The following is a 21,727-nucleotide window of genomic DNA, read 5'->3' on the forward strand; positions in this document are numbered from 1 at the left end:
ATTCCTTACAACACTCCTACTAGGTATGAGGTAGTTATTGTGATCACAGAAGAGAAAATAAGGGACAAAATCACATAGCTATCAAAGGCCCAAACAGGATTTAAAACTAAACCAGTCTAACTCTGGAACCCAGGCCCTTAAATACTATACCATACTTGTCTCCCATTAAGACCAGTGGGAATTGGGACATGGGGAATGAGACCCTATATGAATTACTCACTATCAAAATAATGCCATTCCTATCCCAATTCCTTCTAGAACTATATGTGATTTCCTATAACTCCACACACCACTAGACAATGAAAACATGAGCATATCTACCCCAGAATTCTCAACCTAGGATCCATGTCTGGGGTTCAAGGGATCTATGAATCCTCTAAAATAGCATACCAACTTTTTGACAAAGTGGGGGCGTGGGGTGAGGGGGTGTTATCTAGGGTTTCATCATATTCTCAAAGGACGTCTGTGACCTACTTTTTTTATAAGAGGTTAAGACAAATACTGTTCTCTCAACATAAACCATTCCACAGAATTTAATACAAATATTATAGAACCAAAAGAACCTAAGTTTCTTAAAGAGATTCACTACCTAATTTTCATGTAGACACAGTTAGAGAGTATGTATTTCAATGGATGAACCACGGTTTAATGACTCAAATCAAGACATGTGAGTATATCTGCCAAGAAGAAATAAGCATATATGGGTGAGTACATGAGACATACAGTCTCTATGTTCAAATGGTTCATAATCTATTCAAGCAGACATACACATACATGTCACTACTATGTGAATAGTGGTGTGCACTAGGCATATGATCGAAACACTTGTGGGGAACACAGAAAGATGGGGGAAAAAAAAAGATTTCACGTAAGAGATTTTGAAAGTAATCCTGAATAAAATTTAAGACTTCAATGAGGGCAATAAGGAGAGAGACAGAGATATTAATAAGATATAGAAATAATAAAGTCACAGACAAAAAGAAACTAAAGAATAATGTGTAGTTTGGAGTTCAAGAGAGGATCTAGAAAAAACTCATATTCAGAGAAAAAAGTAATGGTGAACAGGACTAGACATTTTTATCAGTGCCTACAGTAAACTCTGTAGATCCTATTAAGGAGTTTGAACTTTATCCTACAGATAGTGGATAAAAGCTGTAAAAGGTTTTAAGACAAGTGAATGGTGCAATCAGATCTGTGCTTTACAAAGATAAACTAAGACCCGATGAAGGAGACTGAAAGGCAGAAGACAATAAAGGCAGAGAAACTGTGGGACCCAGTACAAATGTCAAGGCATGAACTAAAATAATGCTCTATCTTTTAAATACAAACTTTTAAACTTATCAAACTTAAAAGATTAAAGTGAAGCACCAGACATTAAAGCTGCATATCATTCTTCAACGTCTGTCTGCTATAGAAATTACAAGCTTAAGTCATTTTTCCCATTAGTAGAGTACAATTCACGTTCCATTTCGGTCTCTTGTTATTTTAAGTAGAGTAAAGATATTTAAATCTATACTTTATACTGAAATCTACACTAAAGTATAGTGTTTCAGATCCAATCCTTATCTTTTCAAGGTTCTTCTCCTTTGGAGAATAGACCTTGAATTTTTTCTGACCAGCATTAAACTTACAATTTTTTCAACTTATGTCAAAAAATATAGTATATCAGATACAAATTAATTTTACAATGCAGTCATCCCTAAGTGTCCCCGGGGGCTTGGTTCCAGGACCCCGCGGATACCAAAATCCCCCAATGCTCAATTCCCTTACATAAAATGGTGTACTAGAGATAGCCCTCCAAGGACGCAGAACCCAGTTACAACGGGACAACTGTACTGGCATTTTGTCTCTTTTTCATCCTTAAAATAAAAAGTCAAATTAATGGCATCTAAAGTATTTCTTAACAAGATCATAAGAAGCGCAGATATTCAACCATCAGTGAACAGCTTTCTAGTTCAAGAAATTCCCTGAAAATAAATGACTATTCAAATGACAAGTCTGAGTAAACATTACCCAAGCACCACCTTCTCTACAAGTTAAATGAACTACAGTACCACTTTTCCCAACAATGCTGGCCCTTAACCGAAGGGAAATCCCCAAACCTAGGACAAAATTATGTATTTGAACTTTTCTGAGTAAACCTAAGGTGAAAAGCATATACAAAAAATATTTATGAACACTAAATCAGAAAGTACTAGGCTTTCACAATTTAAGCTAAGACTATAAATGCCTAGAGAAGAGGAGTACATTATCCTAGAAAAGAAAAAACTCATAATGGGTTCTAGCTCTAGCTAGAACTGTGGAATTATGTGTCATTTACAGCAAGACTCAGTTTCCTTATGGGAAAAATATTGCCTTGCAGGGTCATAAGAACCTAACAAAGTGTTAAGCTTTATAAACTGTAAAACACTACAAAATCCTAAAATACCCTTATGATGACTAAGATTATGAGGACAGATTTGAAAAACATACAATTGTGCGTAGCACAATGATCAATAAATATTTATTGAATGAATAAAAGTATTTTACTTTAAAATCACTGCAAAGAAAGTGACAGGAAAAATGGATCAATAAAACTGACCTTGAGATACCAGTCTTCTATAAAAATTTCTACACCAATTTTAAACCAATTCCACAATGAATAAGCCCCAAATATTTCAAAACTACAAAGCCTACTAAGACCATTCACTTCACTTGCAAGAGAAATTTCATCAGCAGCATACCAGCAAGAGATAAATTAAAAATCACCTGAGACCAGATAAAAGTTGTAAAAATATTTGATGTTAGGCTACAAAGGGAGAGAGACATAAAAACACACAACCCAGACAAGAACTAGTATTTGGTTTAGGTTCAAGATAACCTACATTAAGCTTACACACTGAAAAGAAAATCCACCAGTGTTTCTCTCAGTAATTCTAATATTCTTATTGACAACTAACAAAACCGCAATTAAAATGGACATTGGCATTATTGTAAAAAGTTGTAACTGAAGGTAGTCCCAGTATCCCTCTGTATACAAACACATAATCACATGGTAAAAGAGACCACAACTAAGTAGCTCTGGGATGCTGCTATAGCAATTCATTACAAAGGCATTCTCCACTGTAACCAGACATAAAATGGGAGGGGGGAGGGGAGGACCCAAGGATATCGTCTCAGATAATACCTGTGGAAGGGAATAAAGAAAAAATTCATAGCCACTTATTACATCGCATTTGGAAAGTATTATTAACCTCTCAAGTTTACACAACTGGCTTTACAAAAGCCAGAAATAGGCAAGGAAGGAGTATAGCTAAAAACATGTACAAGTGTGAAGCTAAGGTAGAAACAAACTAAGAACCATTCTTCGGCAAGTATTTAAGTTCCTTAAAATCTTGAAAGGAAGAGTAAAGAACACAGACTGCAAAAAACAAACAAAAACAAAAAAACTGTGCAATGAATTCCTTATGACAGTGTTGGTCTTATTTTAAGTAACAGCCAAAATAACCTTTTTTTGAAATAAACTATCATTCACTTTATACCTCACTAAATTTACAAGTTAAACTGAAATTCAGGCAATGCCTTTCATAACATTTATTTGTGCAGTTTATTACACTAAAGTACAAATGAAATAAGCAAATTAATAATCCACAAGTTCACACAAACGTAAATTGGACAAAATAATACCACGTAAAGGTCTACTTGGGGGGAGGATATAGCTCAAGTGCTAGAGCACATGCTCAGCATGCACAAGATCTTGGGTTCAATTCCCAGTACCACCATTAAATAAACAGACCTAATCATCTCCCCCCTCAATAAAACACATTAAAAAAAAAATCACATAAAGGTCTACTTTTTTTTCCCTAATTTATTGCTAAAACTACTGACACAACTTTTCATAATGAAGTACGAAGGAGTCTTACCATCAAATCAATTTTGAGAGGCCATGCTATACGACAAGGTGAGACTGCCTTGTTATGACCTATTCAGCACTGTACTGAAGGTAACCAAACATTCTTGGCCAGGATGTAGGATGAATGCCTATCACATTATAATAGATTCTAAATAGAAAATATTTAAAACAAATCTGCAACAGCTGATTGGTTTTCCAATGCCCCTTTAATCCTAAAATACCAAACTAAACTAGTATAAAGTTGCAGTTTATACGTATATTTCCACTTGATTAGGGGATGGGGAGGCAATTTCCTCTTGATTTTAAACACAACAATACTATATGCAATCCTGAATTGGATCCTGGAACAGAAAATGTGCATCAGTGGAAAAACTGGTGAAATCAGAATAAAGTCTGTAGTTTAGTTAATAATACTGTATCATAGTAAATTACCTAGTTTTGACAAATTTAACCTGGTTATATTAACATAAGGGGAAGCTGGGTGAAGGGTTCAAGGTGACTCTCATTTCTACCTTTGTAACTTTTCTATATATGTGGAATTGACCCAAAGTAAAATTTTTAGAAAGTACAGCCACAAAAAAAAGCTCTCCTTAGACTGATCATAATTCCCAGTAATTTGAGTAATTAAAGTAAGATTACTTAAGCATGTTTTTAAGTGGGGAAAAAAAAATCCCTACGAAATCACTTAAATTCTTTCATTTTCTGAGATGTCCATGTCTAAAATTCATTTTTCAGCTTGAAAAATAACTGTCCCATTTGCTAAGGCAAACATACTCAAGCCAGTCTTACTAATTTTACTCAGTGAAAAATTTTGTGCACAGGTGCCAAACAGACAAGGGAAAAATGCTCTGACTGATTCAGGTTCATGTTCATCTGGCGGGAAATGTGATGTCAGTAGAGATTTGGTAGTGCAGAAGAGGAGCTGAAGAGGCATGGAAACAACTTCCCTACAAGTATATAGCCTCAGCAGGTTAAGGCTGAAGACAGTAATCTATTCCCCGGGTGAGACTCACATAAACAGTACATAAACATATTTTTTCCTGTAACTTCCTCCTTCATTTCTCCCCTCCCTCAACCTCTAAACTAGTATCTAAACTTGGTAAGATGCACTTACAAAAAGTTTTTTGTTCTATTTGAAATTTAAAAAAGATAAATAGAAGCAATCTGCTTTGCAACTTTACTCATGAAGTGTTTTTTTTAAAGATAAACTATTTGTTTTGGCATTATGGACCTAAAGGGATATAGTTCATAAGAAAGGTATCAATCCATAAATTTGTTTAGAAGTAACAACGCATCTTACAAACATAATTTTATGCCTTTACATTTTTAGTCTGCTGACAAAAGCACAAAAACCTAAAACCACTTTTAAGTCATTAAATCTATTCACATCCCTCTACAGTATAATTTCAAGTACTAAAATTACAAATACAATACTTAACAGTAATACAGCTTCTTATTAGGTTCACTTTTAATGCCTTGGCATACTAAGAATTTCCTGCAGACTATACCAAACTTTTTGTCTACAGTAACAATTCAAAATACTATGCAAGCCAATGCTATAATCCATCTTAAAAAAAATGATAGGGGAGGTTTCAAATATTTTAATAAGTTAACACATCTACATGTTAAACACAACAGCAAAGATTAAAACGAATACGAAGTTCACAACAGTCTTTATTAAAGACTGTTTCTAGCTAATTTGTAATAAGCCCTCATTGTAACACTGGCCAGCTCCTCCCTCTGCCCCAAACTAAAAAACCCTACAAAAAGAATCCCACCATATCCCATCAGACTAGCAATCACAATAAAATGAAAATATAGCTTTGCCAACCAAATTCAACTGTAAGTATGTAAACATAATTCCTTACATGTACTTTTGTTTCTAACACTGGTATTCATATTAAGTTTCAAAAGCCAAAGTACTAAGTAACTTCGCCTATTTCAACGGTCACTTACTCCATTTATGAAAAATTACTGCAAATTTAGGTAATCTGCAAAAAGTAAAATTCAACAATGTAGAATAGCCATTTAAAAAGCATTCAAAAAGTGTTGAACTGTTCACTCTTGTATACAAAACGGTAATTCAAAGAATAAACCTTCAATCCTTTTTTTTAAACGATTTAACATTTCAACAGTAAGATCTAGTAACTTCCAGTAAAAAAGAAAAAAGCTCCGGGTTCAAAAACTACTAGGAACTAAAGACACTGCCTCTGCAGTTGATACTATCTATGGCCGATAGGCTGTGCTTGAAATTTTTGTAGTGTTCAGCGAAGGAGTTTTCGGCACTGATACGAACTGCTCAAACATCCATTTTGGAGTCCTCTACCCCCACCCTCTCAGACTTCATTTTGTAGTGAATTTGGATGGAGGTGCCGCAGTGACAATTTAGAGAAAGCCTGGGCTAGCTTCTGATCCAAACAGGCATGCGAAAGAGCAGGAAAGGGCGCCCTGGCTGCGCGATAGTCGGTCTCGGGGAAGGCGCGGGCGCCGGGGAGGCCTTTTGGGCGGGCGGGCGCGCCGCAGGCCCGGGATGGCGGGCCCAGGGCCTCGGCGGAGGCGGGCCGCGCGCGCGAGACTTACCGCTCCGGCAGCGGCGGCGGGGGCCCCGGCTGCGGCGGCCGCCTCCTCCTCGTCGTCGCCCGGCGATGGCGGCCCTATCTTGCTGCAGGTAGCGGCCAGCAGAGCGAGCGGTGACGGCTGAGTGTCCTACCCCCGATGGGCGGGTTCAGAGAGGGAGACAGGGGGAGGGGGTGGCGGTTAGGGCCGAGCCGCCGCTCGCACAGGAAGTGCGACTCGGGCCTCGCCGGCTGCGCCCGGGCGAGCGCCAGCCCGCGCTCTCCTCCTCCTCCTCCTCGCGTCCTCCCGCTCGCAAGCACACCGGCTCCACCGTCCGCAGGAAGGCGGGCGGCGGGTTGCGCGCCGGGCCTCCACCTTCCGCCCGGAACCCACCCCCGGGAGGGCAACACTTTCTGGATCACACACACACACACACACACACACAGACACACACACAGACACACACACTCACTCACTCACACTCACACAAAAAGGCGTCGGGCGGGGGAGCGCGGGCGGGGTCGGAGCGTTGGCGCCTCGGGCGGGCAGCTCCCGGGGCGGGGGGAGGGGAGGAGAGAGGCGCGGAGGGAGGGGAGAGGCGAGGGGAGGAGAAAGCGGCGCGAGGGGGGAGCCGGGCCGGGGCTAAGCCGCTCCTCACCTGGGCCGCCGCCGCCGCCACCGCGCCGTTTCCGTGCTGCTGCTGCTGCTGCAGATACTCGCCGTGGCCGCCGCCGCCGCCGCTGTCCACGTCCAAGGCAGCCATTTCCTCTTGTTTCACGGGCTTTTCGGGAGCTGCAGGCACAGCGCGGGGGGGTGGGGGTGGGGAGGAAGGCGGGTGGAGGAGAGGGAGGGGGCCCGCGGGCCGAGGCGAAATTACTCCGAAAGCCCGGACCGAGTCCCCTTCCCCTCCCCCACCCGCCCCCCGGCGGCGGCGGCGGCGGCGGCGGCTCCCTCCTCCCCTCCTGCTGCTGCCCCCGCCCGCCGCTGCCTGTAACCCTCCTCCTCCTCCTCTTTCCCTCCTCCTCCTCCTCCCCGCGCTGCCCCTGCCCCCTCTCCTCTCCTCCCCTTTCCCTTCGCGCCGCTCGCTCTCACTCGCGCTCGCTCCTCTCGCACCGTCAGTCACTCACACGCCCGCCCGCCGCCCGCGCCCGCACACAGGGGGATGCGCTCCCGGTGGACCGGGCCGCCAGCCCCGGGCCCAGCGGGGACACGGCGTTGCTGGGGCTTCAGGGGTGGACGGTAGCTGGCGGGGAGGGGAGGGAGGCGGAAGGGAGTGCGGCTTTCTGCCTCTCACAGACACTCGGTCTCATACAGGGGGCCCGGAGCCGGCGGCGGCGGCCCGGGGCTGGCTGTAGTCGGCGGCAGAGGCAGCAGCAAGGGTTGCTCTCTCTCGGCTTTACGTACCGGTCATAGTGTGTTTAGGGCACCTCAGGCGGGGCTCCCCGCCGCCTTACACATGGTGAGGAGCGAAGGCGGCGGCGGCGGGAGAGGATGCGGGAAGCGGCGGCGGACACGGCCGGAGCGGTCCGGGGATTTTTTTTTCCTATTTTGATTGACTGTGCGGGAAACACAAAAGGTGGAGCCTCCAGCCCAAAAGGGGGGAAGAGGGTGACAGTCCGGCCGGAAGTTCCGCCCCTCTTCTCCGTGGTAATTCGCCACCACGCTCTCCATAGGCAGTGCTCATTGGCCCGGACGCCGGTCCGTCACTCGACCAGGAGGCGCGCTTCCTGTTTGCCCCCCGGGTGGAAGAGGAGAGACAATGAGCGGCCGTGGCGGCGTAGGTTCCCGAGAGCGGCTACGGCTCGCCTGTTACTCCGCTGTGCGCGCCTCGATCGCCGGCTGCCGCTGCCAGGCTGAGGCGCCGGCCTCTTCCACCTCGCAGGTGGTTGGAGCAGGCCCCGGCCAGCCGTAGGAGAGCTGAGCTGGGGAGGAAATCCGTCCCCGGAGGCTCGGGCTCCACTCGACGCTTCCTCCATCCCGGCGGCAGCCGGATCTCCCCAGGGCCTCGCGCTCTCGGAGCCGTCGCTTCCCTTCGCTGCCAGAAGGCCGCAGCCGCTCAGCCCTGGGGCTGCTTCTGCGGCCGCTGCTGCTACTGAGCAAACCAGGCCCGCCCCGCGAGCCCGGGGGGGAGGGAGCTGGTATTGGGGGAGACACCCCCTCCGAGGCTGGAGGAGGATTTTCTCTCATACACATTCAGCTCTTAGATTCACAGTCAGAGCCATCTCATTCCCATCCCCCTTAGCCCCTGGTTTCCAAACCGTCTCCCACTTTTACGTACCCTGGAAGCAGGCGTTTAAAACAGGGAAGAAATCTCAATTCACCTTACAGATAGAAGAGCTTTCATTCTGGCCACTGGCACCAAAACAAGCACTTAAAGTATATTTCATCTAATACGCAATGTGTATATTCAAAGGGACAGAATCTTTTTTTAAAAAAAAATTGTCACATAGTCGTTACGCTGCACAAACATATTATTCCCTGCTTTTTAATTGTCTTGATAACAAGTGGAACATCCGAAAAAGCCCATCAACAGCAGTTGCCAACATTTTTAAAAACAGAATTGCAGCGAATTATTTTCTTGGAACATCTGGTTATATTTTAATTTAATGTCTCATATCACTTACTAGATTAGGTTAACACTCCTTCTTTGGCATCCTTAATGCCTTGCTGTCATCCTGGGAAGGGAAAATGCTCAAGTTTTGTGTACGTGTGCGTGTGTTGCCAACTAAGAGACATCTCTGCCTATTACCTTCAGATCTAATTGCCAAGAAGGAGGTTAAGTTCAAGAGATGAAAATGCTGTCCTTAGTATTCTTTTTGTTAGAAATCTGACTCCAACAAGAATTAGTGTTCCAATTAATTGTGATTGTTTGACAAAGTTGTGCCCCGGGGCTGGAGTTGTAAAGTCTAAGCACTTGAATTAGATTTTGTGTGCGCTAACTGAAAAGAATTCTTAATCCATTTAGGAGAGACAGAGTTTGCATCTCTGTTCTTATATTTTTGTCCTGTACTCATAGGATCAGAAACATACGGTGACTGGATACTTAACTGTACAAAAGATAGAACTAGAGAAATGACCTAAAAACCACCAACATGCAAAAACAAGACTTTAAATTCTGAATCCAAGAATGGAGTTGATTTCTTTTAATAGACCTTTTGGTCTCATGTATAAGTAACGAATCACTTTAAAAAGTAGTATATGTCCACCGACAGATGACTGGATAAAGATGTGAGATATACATACACACAGACAGACAGACAAACACACACACACACACACACATAAATATTACTCAGCCATTAAAACAAATGAAATCATGCCATCTGCAGCAACATGGATGAACCTAGAGATTGTCATATTAAGTGAAATAAGGCAGACACACAAAGACAAATATATGATATCATTTATATGTGGAATGAAAAAAATGATACAAATTCTATTTACAAACCAAAAATAGACTCATGGACATAGAAAACAAACTATAGTTACCAAAGGGTAAAGGGTGGGGGAGGGATAAATTAGGATTTTGAGATTAACAAATATACATTACTATATATAAAACAGGGGGTAAACAACAACGGCCTGCTATATAGCACAGGGAACAATATTCAGTTTCTTCTAATAACCTATAATGGAAAAGAATCTGAAAAGAAAATATATATGTATTTATACATATAACTGAATCACTTTGCTGTATACCTGAAACTAACGTTGTAAATCAACTGCACTTCAATAAAAAATAAAATTAAAAAAAACATAAATAGTATAAAGCCTGTACTATTTTACCCTGAAATTCTAAAGGAAAGCTGAAGTGTCATAGAAGAAGCTGATTTTTGGAGGGAAAAAAAAGAAACAGAGGGATAGGAGACTTGAAGGGAAGGACAAATGAAAACAAGTGGAGTGGGAGCAAGGAAGGGAAGTCACAGTATTGTCACTCTACTTACATGGATGTATTGGAGTGAGGATAGCTCTTTCCCTAGAAGAGATATTTCTGATATTTTTAGGTGTTTTTCTAGGAGTGGGGATGTGTTTTATGGGTCTAAGCATACTATATCCATGCCCCTTGTACAAAGTCTTAGTCCAGCAACCCAGAGAGAGCAAAGTTCTTGGCCACAGGAATTCAATTCCTCATTGATACCAACTGAAAAATGAAATGAAAAAATCATATTGAAACTTTGTTGGTCCACAGTCCATTCTGAAAAGATGCAAAAACAAGTCATCTAATCTTTTGAAAGGAAAAAGTAACCTAACAGATCTAACTACTCTGCTTTTAATGCAGTGCTTTTAAGAGATGCATATACCAAAAGTATCACTACTGCATAATTAGATTCAGAGGACCCGCTCAGACCGCACTGAAAAGAGTTATTATCATGGAATGTCTTAAGGCTGGAGATGAAGATAGTCTCTGGAAAGAACACCATTTCTTAGCTATTCCAGTACTGTAGTCAAATCTTGACATAGTTTATTTTAATTAAAAGATACTTGTTTTCTTGGTAGGAGACAGCCTCTCAATGGCGCCTACTGCTACATTACATAGGAACCCAGAAATTGCAGTTGTGTATCAGGAAGGGAAGCACTCTGCTGGGTATTATTTATACTTTCTCCTTTCCAAACATGATTTGAGGAAGCTCTATGCTGACCACTGTTTACATCACAGCAGGAGATCTGGATGTCACTTTATTTTCCCTTTTTCTCAATTTCCTTTGTTTTTGTATTTGTTATTTTGTATGTTTTGTAAGTTCTCTTAAATCCTTTGGAAACTGTGGTAAATGTCAAAGGGCCTCAAAGATTCCAATAGACCCAGTGGCATGAACTTTTTCACCCATCTTCAATCACCTTTTTTGCTACAAAGAGAAGAGGCCACTAAATAATGTTTGATTCACAGCTGCAAGAGCCTAACCATTCTGTAGGAAAACCAGTGACAGCCCTGGTTAACTGCACCCCACCTGAGGGGCTTTGCTCTTTCCTTCACAGTCCCCGCTGCCTTTCTTCCCTCCTGAACATCTGTTAAGTGAACAACATAAAATTGCCAATATTCAACCATTTTATATCTAAAAAGGTGGCAATTTTGTATAGTTCCACCTAAATCATTGTCTATTTAACATAACCTTTGTTTCTATGACTGTGACCCTCCTTTTTACCTACCTCTGAATCTCTTTAAGCTGTGCACACTGGATTTCAAATCTCTTCAAGCTTGTTCTACTTACATAATCACTGTCATATTTCAGAAGCATTTTAGTTGACATTGACTAGGTATACTTAACCCCCTTCGTGTTTCATATCTTCCCTGCTCTCAAAAATATACCTCAAAAGCCACGTCTCTTGTCTTACTTTTACTTAATCTATCAAAGGGGAGAAGTAACATCTTTGAGCTTTTGCTACGTGCCAACTCATTTGCACCTTTAATCCTCACAGCCCTAGGAGGTATCATAGGTTCATCCTTTTATGGATGAGGAAACTGAGGCTAGCAGGGTTATGAGACTTGCACACTGTCATTTTCAAATAAATGGCAGAATCAGGCTTCAAACCCACATATCAGTCTCACCAATCAGCATATCAAGTCTTGAATGATCAGTTTAAAAGATTCACCTAACCTTTATGTAAAAAATAAAGAGAAAGGAAACACAATAACATGGATAAAATATGTATCTATAAGGAAGACTATTTTTAAAGCAAGTCTTCTTAGAATACGAGCTGCTTGTGTTGGGGTTATTTATTTTGAATGTTCTAATCAATAACGAACATGTGAATATTTAATTAAGCAGAAAGATTGTCAAGACAATTATCTTGTGGAAAAATGAATGATGCGTTTAAAAAATTAGAAGTAATCAATAAATGTTGTATGATAAAATTTCTTTGACCTTATATTAGTTCACACCTCTTTCAAGATCACCTTTCCCAAATGAGTTAGACCTCATTTTCTTTCAAGCTCCACACCAATGATATCACCATGGTATAAAAGGACTGATGTTTTTATAATTCAAGGAATCCTGTTCTCTTTATCCAGGCTATTCTAAATTTTCAAAGTATCCGGTACACTTCTGAAGTCATCTTCATGTCAGTCCAGTAAGCTTAGTCCTCTGACTTACTTCTGAGTTGTTGCAATTTTCTGTGAAAAAATGGATTACGCATTTCTACCTTGTTAATAATCTTAGAAGAATATAGAATGCTAGAAAGTATCTTGTTAATTATCTTTCTTAGAATAATACAGAATGCCAGAAATTTTCTTGGCTGTAAATTAGCAAACTTATAAGTAGCTTTACTTATAAATAATACTTAAAAATATACTTCAGTAATACTTTTCTTAAAAATAAATAACTTGATGCCATTAAGGTATAGTGTCTTTAAATGATGAGCAATAATAACCTTCAGCCTGAAGTGTATTCATACTTTATTTCATGATTAAATCTCTTTCTTATAATGGAATTTTTTTTCTATGCTTTAGTCCTATAAACCAGACATCTATCAACTATTCTCAAAAGAGCTAACTATACGCAAGCCTACTTAGAGGAGGTAAGAGAAATGGGAAAAACTAAAGAATGAAGTGGCAGAGAGAAAGTTGGATAGAACTGTAGAAACTATTGAAAACAGTTTTTACCTGCCTTGAGGAATAGAATTTTTCCAGTTGGAAAATAAGTAAATAAGCTGCACCATGTCATACCTCCATTTCAACTCAAGAGGTGGAGTAAAATAATAAAAGCAACTGTGCACACATATACATATATTTATTATATATACAAATGTGTGTCTATATATGCACACACATTATATACAGTATAATGCACAATGGTTAATAAATTGTGGTATTTTCATTAAATAACATTTAAAATAAAAGAGATGATTCATCATGGATAAATCTCAAAAATAATGATTGAAAAAAGTTATAGCAGGATAAACATTATACCATAGTTTATATAAAGTTTAAAAACATGCCAACTTATATCCTATATGTGGCTACATACATGTGGAGTAAAACAACAAATCTTGCATGGGAATGATACATGCTAAATTTTACATGGTGATTTCCTTTGGTATGGAGAGTAGGATGGGATCTGAATGGATTTCCTCAGGGCTTTGTATTGGCAAGTTTACTTAAACTAGGCTGAGTATATTCTCATTATGATACTGTTCTCTATTACTACCTTGTTTGCCTGAAATATTTTCATGATTATTATTTTAAGCAAACAAAAAGAATAAATTAATAAATGAGTCCATGGCAGAGGAAGTAAAATAAGCATGCCCAGACAGCTGACTGACTGAGCTGTGGAGGGGAGAGAGAGGATGATTCACATATGACTAAGTTTTCCAGCTTTAGTAACTGGAAAGATGAGCTGGAATAAGGAATATAAAAAATGGGAATGGATATGGGATGGACAATCTTGAGTCTGGTTTTAGATGTGTTGAGTTGGAGGGGCTAACAGGATATTCAGGAGATATCCAACAAACTGTTGTAAACTTGAACCCATATCTAAAAAGAGAAGCAAATGCAAGGCAGGGATTTGGGAACTTGTGAAATAACGAAATACATCTCCTGCTCTCCGCCTCCCACTTCCATCCCTCCAGCAGCCCCCACCCCTGTTCCTGGCACAGAGCTCCTAAAACTCTTGTGATTTCCTAAGTGATAAGAACACTAGGTACGTCTTTTGTTCAAATATTTGGTCTTTGACCCTGGATCTTGACACAGAGCTCCTAAATCCCTTGGAATTTCCTGGATGATAGGAGTATCTTCTGTTCCAATGAGGTGACTTTGGGTGGACTTCTGGATGTGAGCTGGTCATTAGAAAGACCAAGCCATGATTAGAAGCTTGGAATAAACAACAAGGTCCTACCATGTAGCACAGGGAACTGTATTCAGTATCTTGTAATAACCTACAATGAAAAAGAATATAAAAAGGAATACACACACACACAAATATAAACTGAATCACTCTGCTGTACGCCAGAAGACTACAACATTGTAAATCAACTATATATCAATGTAAAAAAAAATTTTTTTGAAAGCAGCTTATAACTTTCAGCCCCACTCCCTATCCTCCAGAGCGGGGCTGCAAAATGAGTCAGTAAACAGTCCTGTCTACATGATGAAGTCTCCATTAAAATCCCTAACATACAGAGTTCAGATAGTTTCCAGGCTGCCAGCTGCTAGGAAGGTGGCATGCCAGGAGGTGGCATGGAAGCTCCTTACCCCTCCCCCAGACCTCGCCCTATGTATCTCTTCGTCTGTATGTTCATCTGCATCTGTTATGGTGAACTGGTAAATGTGTTCCCTTGAGTTCTGTGAGACATTCGAGCAAACTATCAAACCCAAGAAGGATGTTGCGGGAACCCCGAATTATAGCCAGTCAGTCAGAAGTACTGGGAACCTGGGAACAACCTAGGACTTGGGATTGGTGTCTGAAATGGGGACGGGCTCGTGAGGCTGAGCCTTTAACCTGTGAGATAATAGGTGTATAGTGTCAGAACTGAATTGTAGGACACCCAGCTGATGCTAGAGAATCAGTTGGTGTAGGGAATAAATGCACACAATTGGTGAGTAGAACTGAAGTGTTCTGAGGATTGTGAGTGTGAGAGTAAAGGGAGAAACAGGAAGTTTTTCCCAGACAAAGCCCTTACCATCTTCACAGGCCTCTGTCCATTCTCAAACACGAACAAGTCTCCCATCTTAAAAAACAAACAAAACAAAACAAAACAAAACAAAACAAAACAAACCCATGTGACTGCAGTTTTCTCTATGACCTTCTTTCTTTCCTTTCCTTGTCCAAGGTCTCAATAATCTGCTCTCTACCTACTGCCTTCCTAATTTAATGCTTCACCTGGTTTCCACCCCTACCACGCTCCTTGCAATTGCTATCTTAAAGGTCTCCAGTGACTTCCTTATTGCCAATCCACAGATTGCCCCACCACGATTTTCATTCTTTTTCAGCATTTGACACTATAAACATTTCCTCCTTAAACTCTCTCCTCCCTTGAAAGGTCATCTGCTCTCTAGTTTATCTCTCAAATGAGTATTTCTCTATACCTTTGCAATGCTGTCCAATAAAACCATCTGTGACGAGGGAAACAGTCTGTTTGCACTGTCCACTACAGTAGCCACTATGTGTGGTTAATGAGCACTTGAAATGTGGCTATTGTGACTGAGGAACTGAGTTTTTAATTGTCTTTAATTTTAATTAATTTAAATTTAGATGACTACATATGGCTAGTGATGACCATACTGAACAGTGCAGGTTTAGAGTTTCTTTTCTTCCTTCCAGCTCCTAAATTTAGTGAGTATTACTCCAAACTCAGATTTTGATTCCCTGAGCTTTTCTTTACAAGCTCATCCCCTGGAAGTTCAACCATTCCTGCAATCTCAGCCCTGTCTTTAAATTCTACCCCAAATCTTCTCTTTAGTTACCTCCTGTCACCTGAGTCCCAGTTCTGTATCTTCAAGCACTGTAAGTTCCTCTGGAATGTCTCTCTTTCACCTCAAACTCAGTGTTCAAAGCTGAGCCCATAACTTTCTGCAGAACCAGCTCCCTTCTCCCTCGTGACATTCTTATCTCTGACAGCAATGCTATCGTGTTCTCAGATGCCCATCCACGAAGTTGCCTTTGACACGTCCTCTTCTCCCACTGGCCACCAGTTACCAGGTGCTAACAAGTTTCCCTGCAGAATCTGTCTCAGCTACCCATTCACTGAAATAAAAAAAAGTTATTGAACCCTACTCTGTAAGATACTGCATGACCCCCACCTCCAAGAAGCAGATAATCCATTTAAGAGACAAAACATAAACATACACAAATTCAGAAAAAACGGAAGAGAATCAACAAAGTCCAAACTCCACTAGGTGCATTGCCAAAAGAGAATCCTCCAAATTCAGAAATCACGGAGTGTTAGTCAGCTCCTTTTGAAAGAGATCAAAGCATGCTTTGCCCTGTCTGGACTTCTGCAGTTCTAGATGGTACTCCAGACTTTCCTGCTCCTTTTCTGCATCTGCCTCCAAACTAACCTACCTTTACCTCCAAAACCGGTAGTGATCCCCACGATATGTACAAGGGTCTCTCTCAAAACCCCTCAATGCCCTGCATTTAATCACACCTACCGCTGAACGTTTACTCATTCTACCACCAGGATTGTTCCTCCTTCTCCTCTGTGCTCATGCAAATTCTAACAAGCCTTTAAGCTTCAGTTCAAGTCTTAACCTTATTCCATAAAGCCATTGCTTCCAGCAACTAGTAATTCCTTCACTTTTAACTTTCTGTTACCCTTAGAGTATGTACCCTGAATGTTACACTTAATTCATGACAGCATTGTCACCATTGTTTAAATCCTACGTCTTTTGTGCCCAAACATGATGTCTTACCCTTCTTCTGTGGCTTATAAGCAGTGATTCTCAAGGAAGGAGAGGAGTATGGTTTGAAACGAAAAAGCCCTTTTGTCCCACTGGGACTTTTTTTTTAAGCTATAATGTTAATTTATTTGAATTTCAAATATTAAAGGAAAATACTCATTTTTTATGCTTTATCAAAAAACACATGTTTAATAGAAGTTCAAGAAAATTCTATATGTTAAGCAAATAGAAGATAATCAACACACATCTACTGAATGATTCATTGATTTCAATAAGCCATGAATTTGTATTCTGTTACGATTAAAGTTTCATACATCTATCTTATTTTGATAGAGAAACTGCTAGTAACATGACCTGCTGATTGTAAAGGAGCCACAAAACTAGTATTCGTCAGCTGAACAAATCATCAAAAACTTGTAAGGAAATCTTTAAACGTTTTTATTATATACCACTTGATACACATCTATATTTTATATATATTTGATCACCTAATTTATTTCCAGTACTATATGATATAGCTTATATGTGTAATCTAAAAAAAAAAAAGAGAGAGCGACACAAATGAACTTATTTACAAAACAGAAACAGACTAAAAGACATAGAGAACAAACTTATGGTTACCAGGGGGTAAAGGGGGTGGGTTGGGATAAATTAGGAATTCAAAAATTACACCTCTTGGGGAATGATGGAAATATTAGCTATCTTGATTGTGGTGGTGGTTTCATAGGTGTACACATCTATCAAAATTCATCTGAAATATGTGTAGTTTACTGCACAGAAATTACACCATAATAAAGTTGTTTAAAAACAAAAAGATATTTCCTGTATTGATAGACTACCCAGAATACAAGCGCTCTATCATCCTTGACAGCAAGTGTCATTATTTTTGCTCCAATTGTATATATATATATATGTATGTATGTATATATATATATTCCAGTGAGTTATTTTCTTAGTCTAGTATATTATAAACATACTTAATATTTTTATTTAAAATACCAGTATTTAAATTCTATAGTCAATATTCCACCTTATTCATAGCATTTGAATTATTCTAATTTATTTCTAGCATGCTTATTTACTCATCTAATGAGTTTTCATTCTTTCACTCTATTTTGAACATTGTGATTGCATATTACTGTGAGATAATCTTTCTACTTCATATTTCCTCCACCCTGAATTGAAAAAGCCACTTATCTGCTTAGTTCCTAGTCTACTCAAGTCATTTCATCCCTTCTTTGTATCGACTGTCCCTCCCTCTGGTTTTGTATAACAAGCTTACTGCATGTTCCTTCTTCTAAGTCATTGACATATCAAATGAATAAAATTGGTCCTAATATTGATCCCTGGAGTTTTGTAACCCATCCATTCCAAACTATTCTGCACTTTGATATCAAAGTCAATGTGTAATCTACTTAGGTAGTTCATCCCTATACCATACTTGTCTAACTTCTAGATTAGTTGTTTGTATAGTATTCTTTTCATGGTGCTTTATCCCAAGTAATTGGTTCATGGCTTCCCTCAGCTGATATTTGTCATTAGACCCAGAGGTTATTTCACATCACTGAGATAGATGTGAATCCATGCTGACTCTCTAAATTAAATCATAACTTTCTGATACTTTCAATCATTGATTTTCTACAAAATTTACCAACATCTTGTCCTCCATGAAGTTTAACTTTAATAATTCTGAATCTTGTATTCAGGAGAAAAGGAATATTTAGGGAACAAACACTAATTTAATGAGGACTTTATTATAACTGGTATAGACATAGTCTATAAGTATTCCAAGTCACCTTTATCTTTATTGATGAATTCAAGCATCTATTAAGAATCAAGAAGAGAATATTTGAGTTACAATTATTTTAAAAAACCTAGTAGTCAAAAATTCATAGAATTGTGCCTGAAAAGGGTTTTTTACTGTATGTAAACTATACCTTGATTTTTTTTTTAGTGGGAGAGAAGAAAAGTAAGTAGAATCTTCACTTTAAAAAATCTAGTAGAATACTGAAAGTGAAAACCTCTCTAAGAATAGCATAGGGACCTGTAAACAAAGGGGTTTAACTAATCATGGAAACATTTTTGAGGAGGTGACAACAAATAACAGCAAGATAATAAAAAGATGAGCAGGCTACATTTTGCGTATAGAAAGCTCATTTCCCAGGCAAACCAGGACTCTACAAAGTTAACATCTTACATTACCATGGTGCATTCGTCTAAACTAAGAAACCAACATTCGTGAGTTACTACCAGCTAAATCCCAGACTTTATTTGGACTTCACCAGTTTTTCCACTAATGTTCTTCTGTTCCAGGGTCTAACTCAGGATACTACACGGTGTTTAGTCGTCCTGTCTTCATGTCCTCTGGCCTGTGACAGTTTCTCAGTCTTTCCTAGCTTCTCATGACCTTGACTCTTTTGAGAAGTAATTGTATTTTGTAGAATGCTGCTCTCAATTTGGGTTTGTCTGATGTTTTTCTCGTGTTTAGACTGGTGTTATGGGCTTTGTGGCCCTAACTTATTTTTAAACTCTTCAAATGTCAGTGCTTATTTTCGTGGTTACATTAGTCATTGTGGACTTTAATTTCCTCAGACTATCATTTTAATCTTTAAAAGGGGATTAAATCATTTGTCCAAGAGTCAGAATGAATTTTTAATTCTAGACAGAGTTTTCACATGACTATTTGACAAAGAACAAAATCAAATTGCTTCAAATTCAAAAAATTCTTATTTAAACTTTGAACATGACAGAGGTCACTGTGCAAATTACCTTTGAAGCCATGAGGCTTCTCCTCTGGCACCAACCTTAGTAAAAATATACCACCATTTGGCTAAGTAAATAAAGCTATAAAGGCTTATTTTTATTTTTATGAAAAGAAAACATATTCTCTGTAGAAGATTTAGAAAACAGAGATGATGACAAGGAAGAAAATCAAATTACTTGCAATTTCACTATCCTAGAAAAACCACTGGTTATAACTGTTAACTCTCTTTTATATCCTGTTAGTCTTTGTTTCTATCCATCAGATTTTCTTTTGTAAAAATTGTGTTATACTGTTATATGCTAATTTTAATTAACTTTCAAATTTTGATATATTATGAATATCCTTTTATACAATTAAACAGCTATGACATCATTATAATATCTGCATTATATTTCATAGTATAGCTAAATAGTTACACAGATCCATGATAATTTTCTAAAGTTAAATTCTTTTAAATGGACTTGCTTTATCAAAGGGTACACACAATTTTAAAGTTTCTGATATGCACTGCCAAAGTGCCCTCCAGAGTGGTTTTACCAATTTATACACTCACTAGCAACTGGTACACATTTTCTACATACTTACCAACTCAGTTTTTATTTTTATTTTTAATCTTTACCAATTTGATAATCAAAAATATGGCATTTTAAAATATCATGAAAGAAAGACTGTCTTTTAGGCCAAAAGGTAGAAGAGAGTACCAGTCTGCAGCCTAATCAGTGGGATTGATGAGATTAAAGATCCAAATAAAAGAAGGAGAGCAGTCAATTTTGAAACAGCATTCTTGGGAAAGGATGCTACGGAGGCACAATCCAGGAGAAAAGGTGCTGAGGATGCGACATGGATGTTTGCTTAGCAGCTGGAGCCCTCCTGTGAAGATGGGTGCATTGCTGTCCCAGCTGGTTGGCAGTAGCCATGAAAACCATCCAGCTCACTGCCCTCTTCCCCCAAAAGGCATCTTTTTTTTTGTTTAAGTTGTATTTCTTTACTAGTGATAGTGAGCCTTTCTATATGGTTAGTACCATTGGTGTTTCTTACATTGTGCGTTACTTGTTTATACCCTTTATCCAACTTTCTATTGAGGCATTCACCATTTTCTTATTGACTTGAAAGTGCACTTTCCAGTGACATTAAACTTGTCTTGTATATGTTTCAAATAGATCCCCCCCCCCCAGTATTTAATTTATCTTTTAATGGTATTTTGATATGTAAAGGTGTGAAATGTTCTCTCCTATTCTCTGCCTTTGATAGCTGTTTTTGGCTTTTTGTTTGGTTTTGGTTTGTTTTAAATATTGAGCTCAGTCCTGAATCCTGCTTGCTCCTATTCAGGGCACCTCCTGTAAGTCTAGGCACCCTATAGGACAGCACTGTCAACACACGTTCCCTTTCCAAATGAAGCAATTCCCTGAGTCCTCACAGCCCCAGGCTTTAGGAGAGAAGAGAGAAATGAAAGCAAAGTCAAAAGCACACCCCTGAAAACTGCCAAATTCAGGCCACCACCAACCTCCAAGGAAATAAAATCCAAAGATAGTAATAACTCTCAGTTAAAAAAATAAATTTAACAAAAGCCCACCTCTTTAAACAATTCAGCTCCCAAACCTCAAAACCATCTGTTTAATAGCTTTAGTGCTATGCAGAGCTGGGCTCCCCGGCCCACCGTTTGTGAGCACCCCTGCCTTTGAGCCCTTCCCTGCGGCTCCCGGCTCCCTCTGCACAGGGAAGCACAAGGAAAAGAGCCCAGGTCAGGCTGAAGTCAGGGTCAGGGAGGCCAGGAGTTCTCTTCCTGCTTCCCTGTCTCCTTGGCCCCATTTTAGAACATCTAAAGTCATGACAATTTCAAGGCAAATGTCAGGACTGAAAGTTATTAAAAAGAACCAGAAAGATTTAAAAGCTTCCTTTCTCCCCCAAACTTTTTTTTTCAAATGAGAACATTAAAGATGGCAAAAGTTTTACGTTAAATTTAAGCCACGAAGAAAAATAAATAGAAAAGAAAAACAAGGCAAGAAGAAGGCCCAGTTCACAGACAGTAAGCGTAGTCACTTTTGTGTTGTGAATCAAGGGGACTGGGGAAGGACTCCTCCTCACACATTCCCCAGAATATCTCCCTACCACAAACTCACCATAAATGGTTCCTTTCTGAAATGCCTGACAAAATACCCAGATAGAGTGGGTGTTTATTAGT

At 39.7% G+C, this 21,727-nt stretch overlaps 1 protein-coding gene and 1 long non-coding RNA gene across 4 annotated transcripts in view; both read right to left on the bottom strand.

The window, feature by feature from the left end:
- The window catches only part of SP3 (Sp3 transcription factor), a 47,101-nt gene extending 39,110 nt beyond the window's left edge, over positions 1–7,991 (bottom strand). Inside the window, exons 1-3 of the mRNA XM_032479713.1 lie at positions 7,853–7,991; positions 7,107–7,240; positions 6,473–6,598 (exon numbers count right to left, since the gene is read on the bottom strand). Of these exons, the coding sequence (XP_032335604.1) occupies positions 6,473–6,598; positions 7,107–7,240; positions 7,853–7,859 (267 nt within the window). The 5' untranslated portion in view covers positions 7,860–7,991. The remainder of the gene's footprint in view (positions 1–6,472; positions 6,599–7,106; positions 7,241–7,852) is intronic.
- Positions 7,992–14,432: 6,441 nt separating this feature from the next.
- Positions 14,433–21,727, bottom strand: part of LOC116663669 — a 36,315-nt gene continuing 29,020 nt past the window's right edge. For all 3 annotated transcript variants that reach the window (XR_004319945.1, XR_004319944.1, XR_004319947.1), the window contains exon 4: positions 14,433–16,125. This is a non-coding gene — a long non-coding RNA (uncharacterized LOC116663669). The remainder of the gene's footprint in view (positions 16,126–21,727) is intronic.

This window comes from Camelus ferus, chromosome 5, assembly GCF_009834535.1.
Source record: "Camelus ferus isolate YT-003-E chromosome 5, BCGSAC_Cfer_1.0, whole genome shotgun sequence".
Taxonomy (NCBI): domain Eukaryota; kingdom Metazoa; phylum Chordata; class Mammalia; order Artiodactyla; family Camelidae; genus Camelus; species Camelus ferus.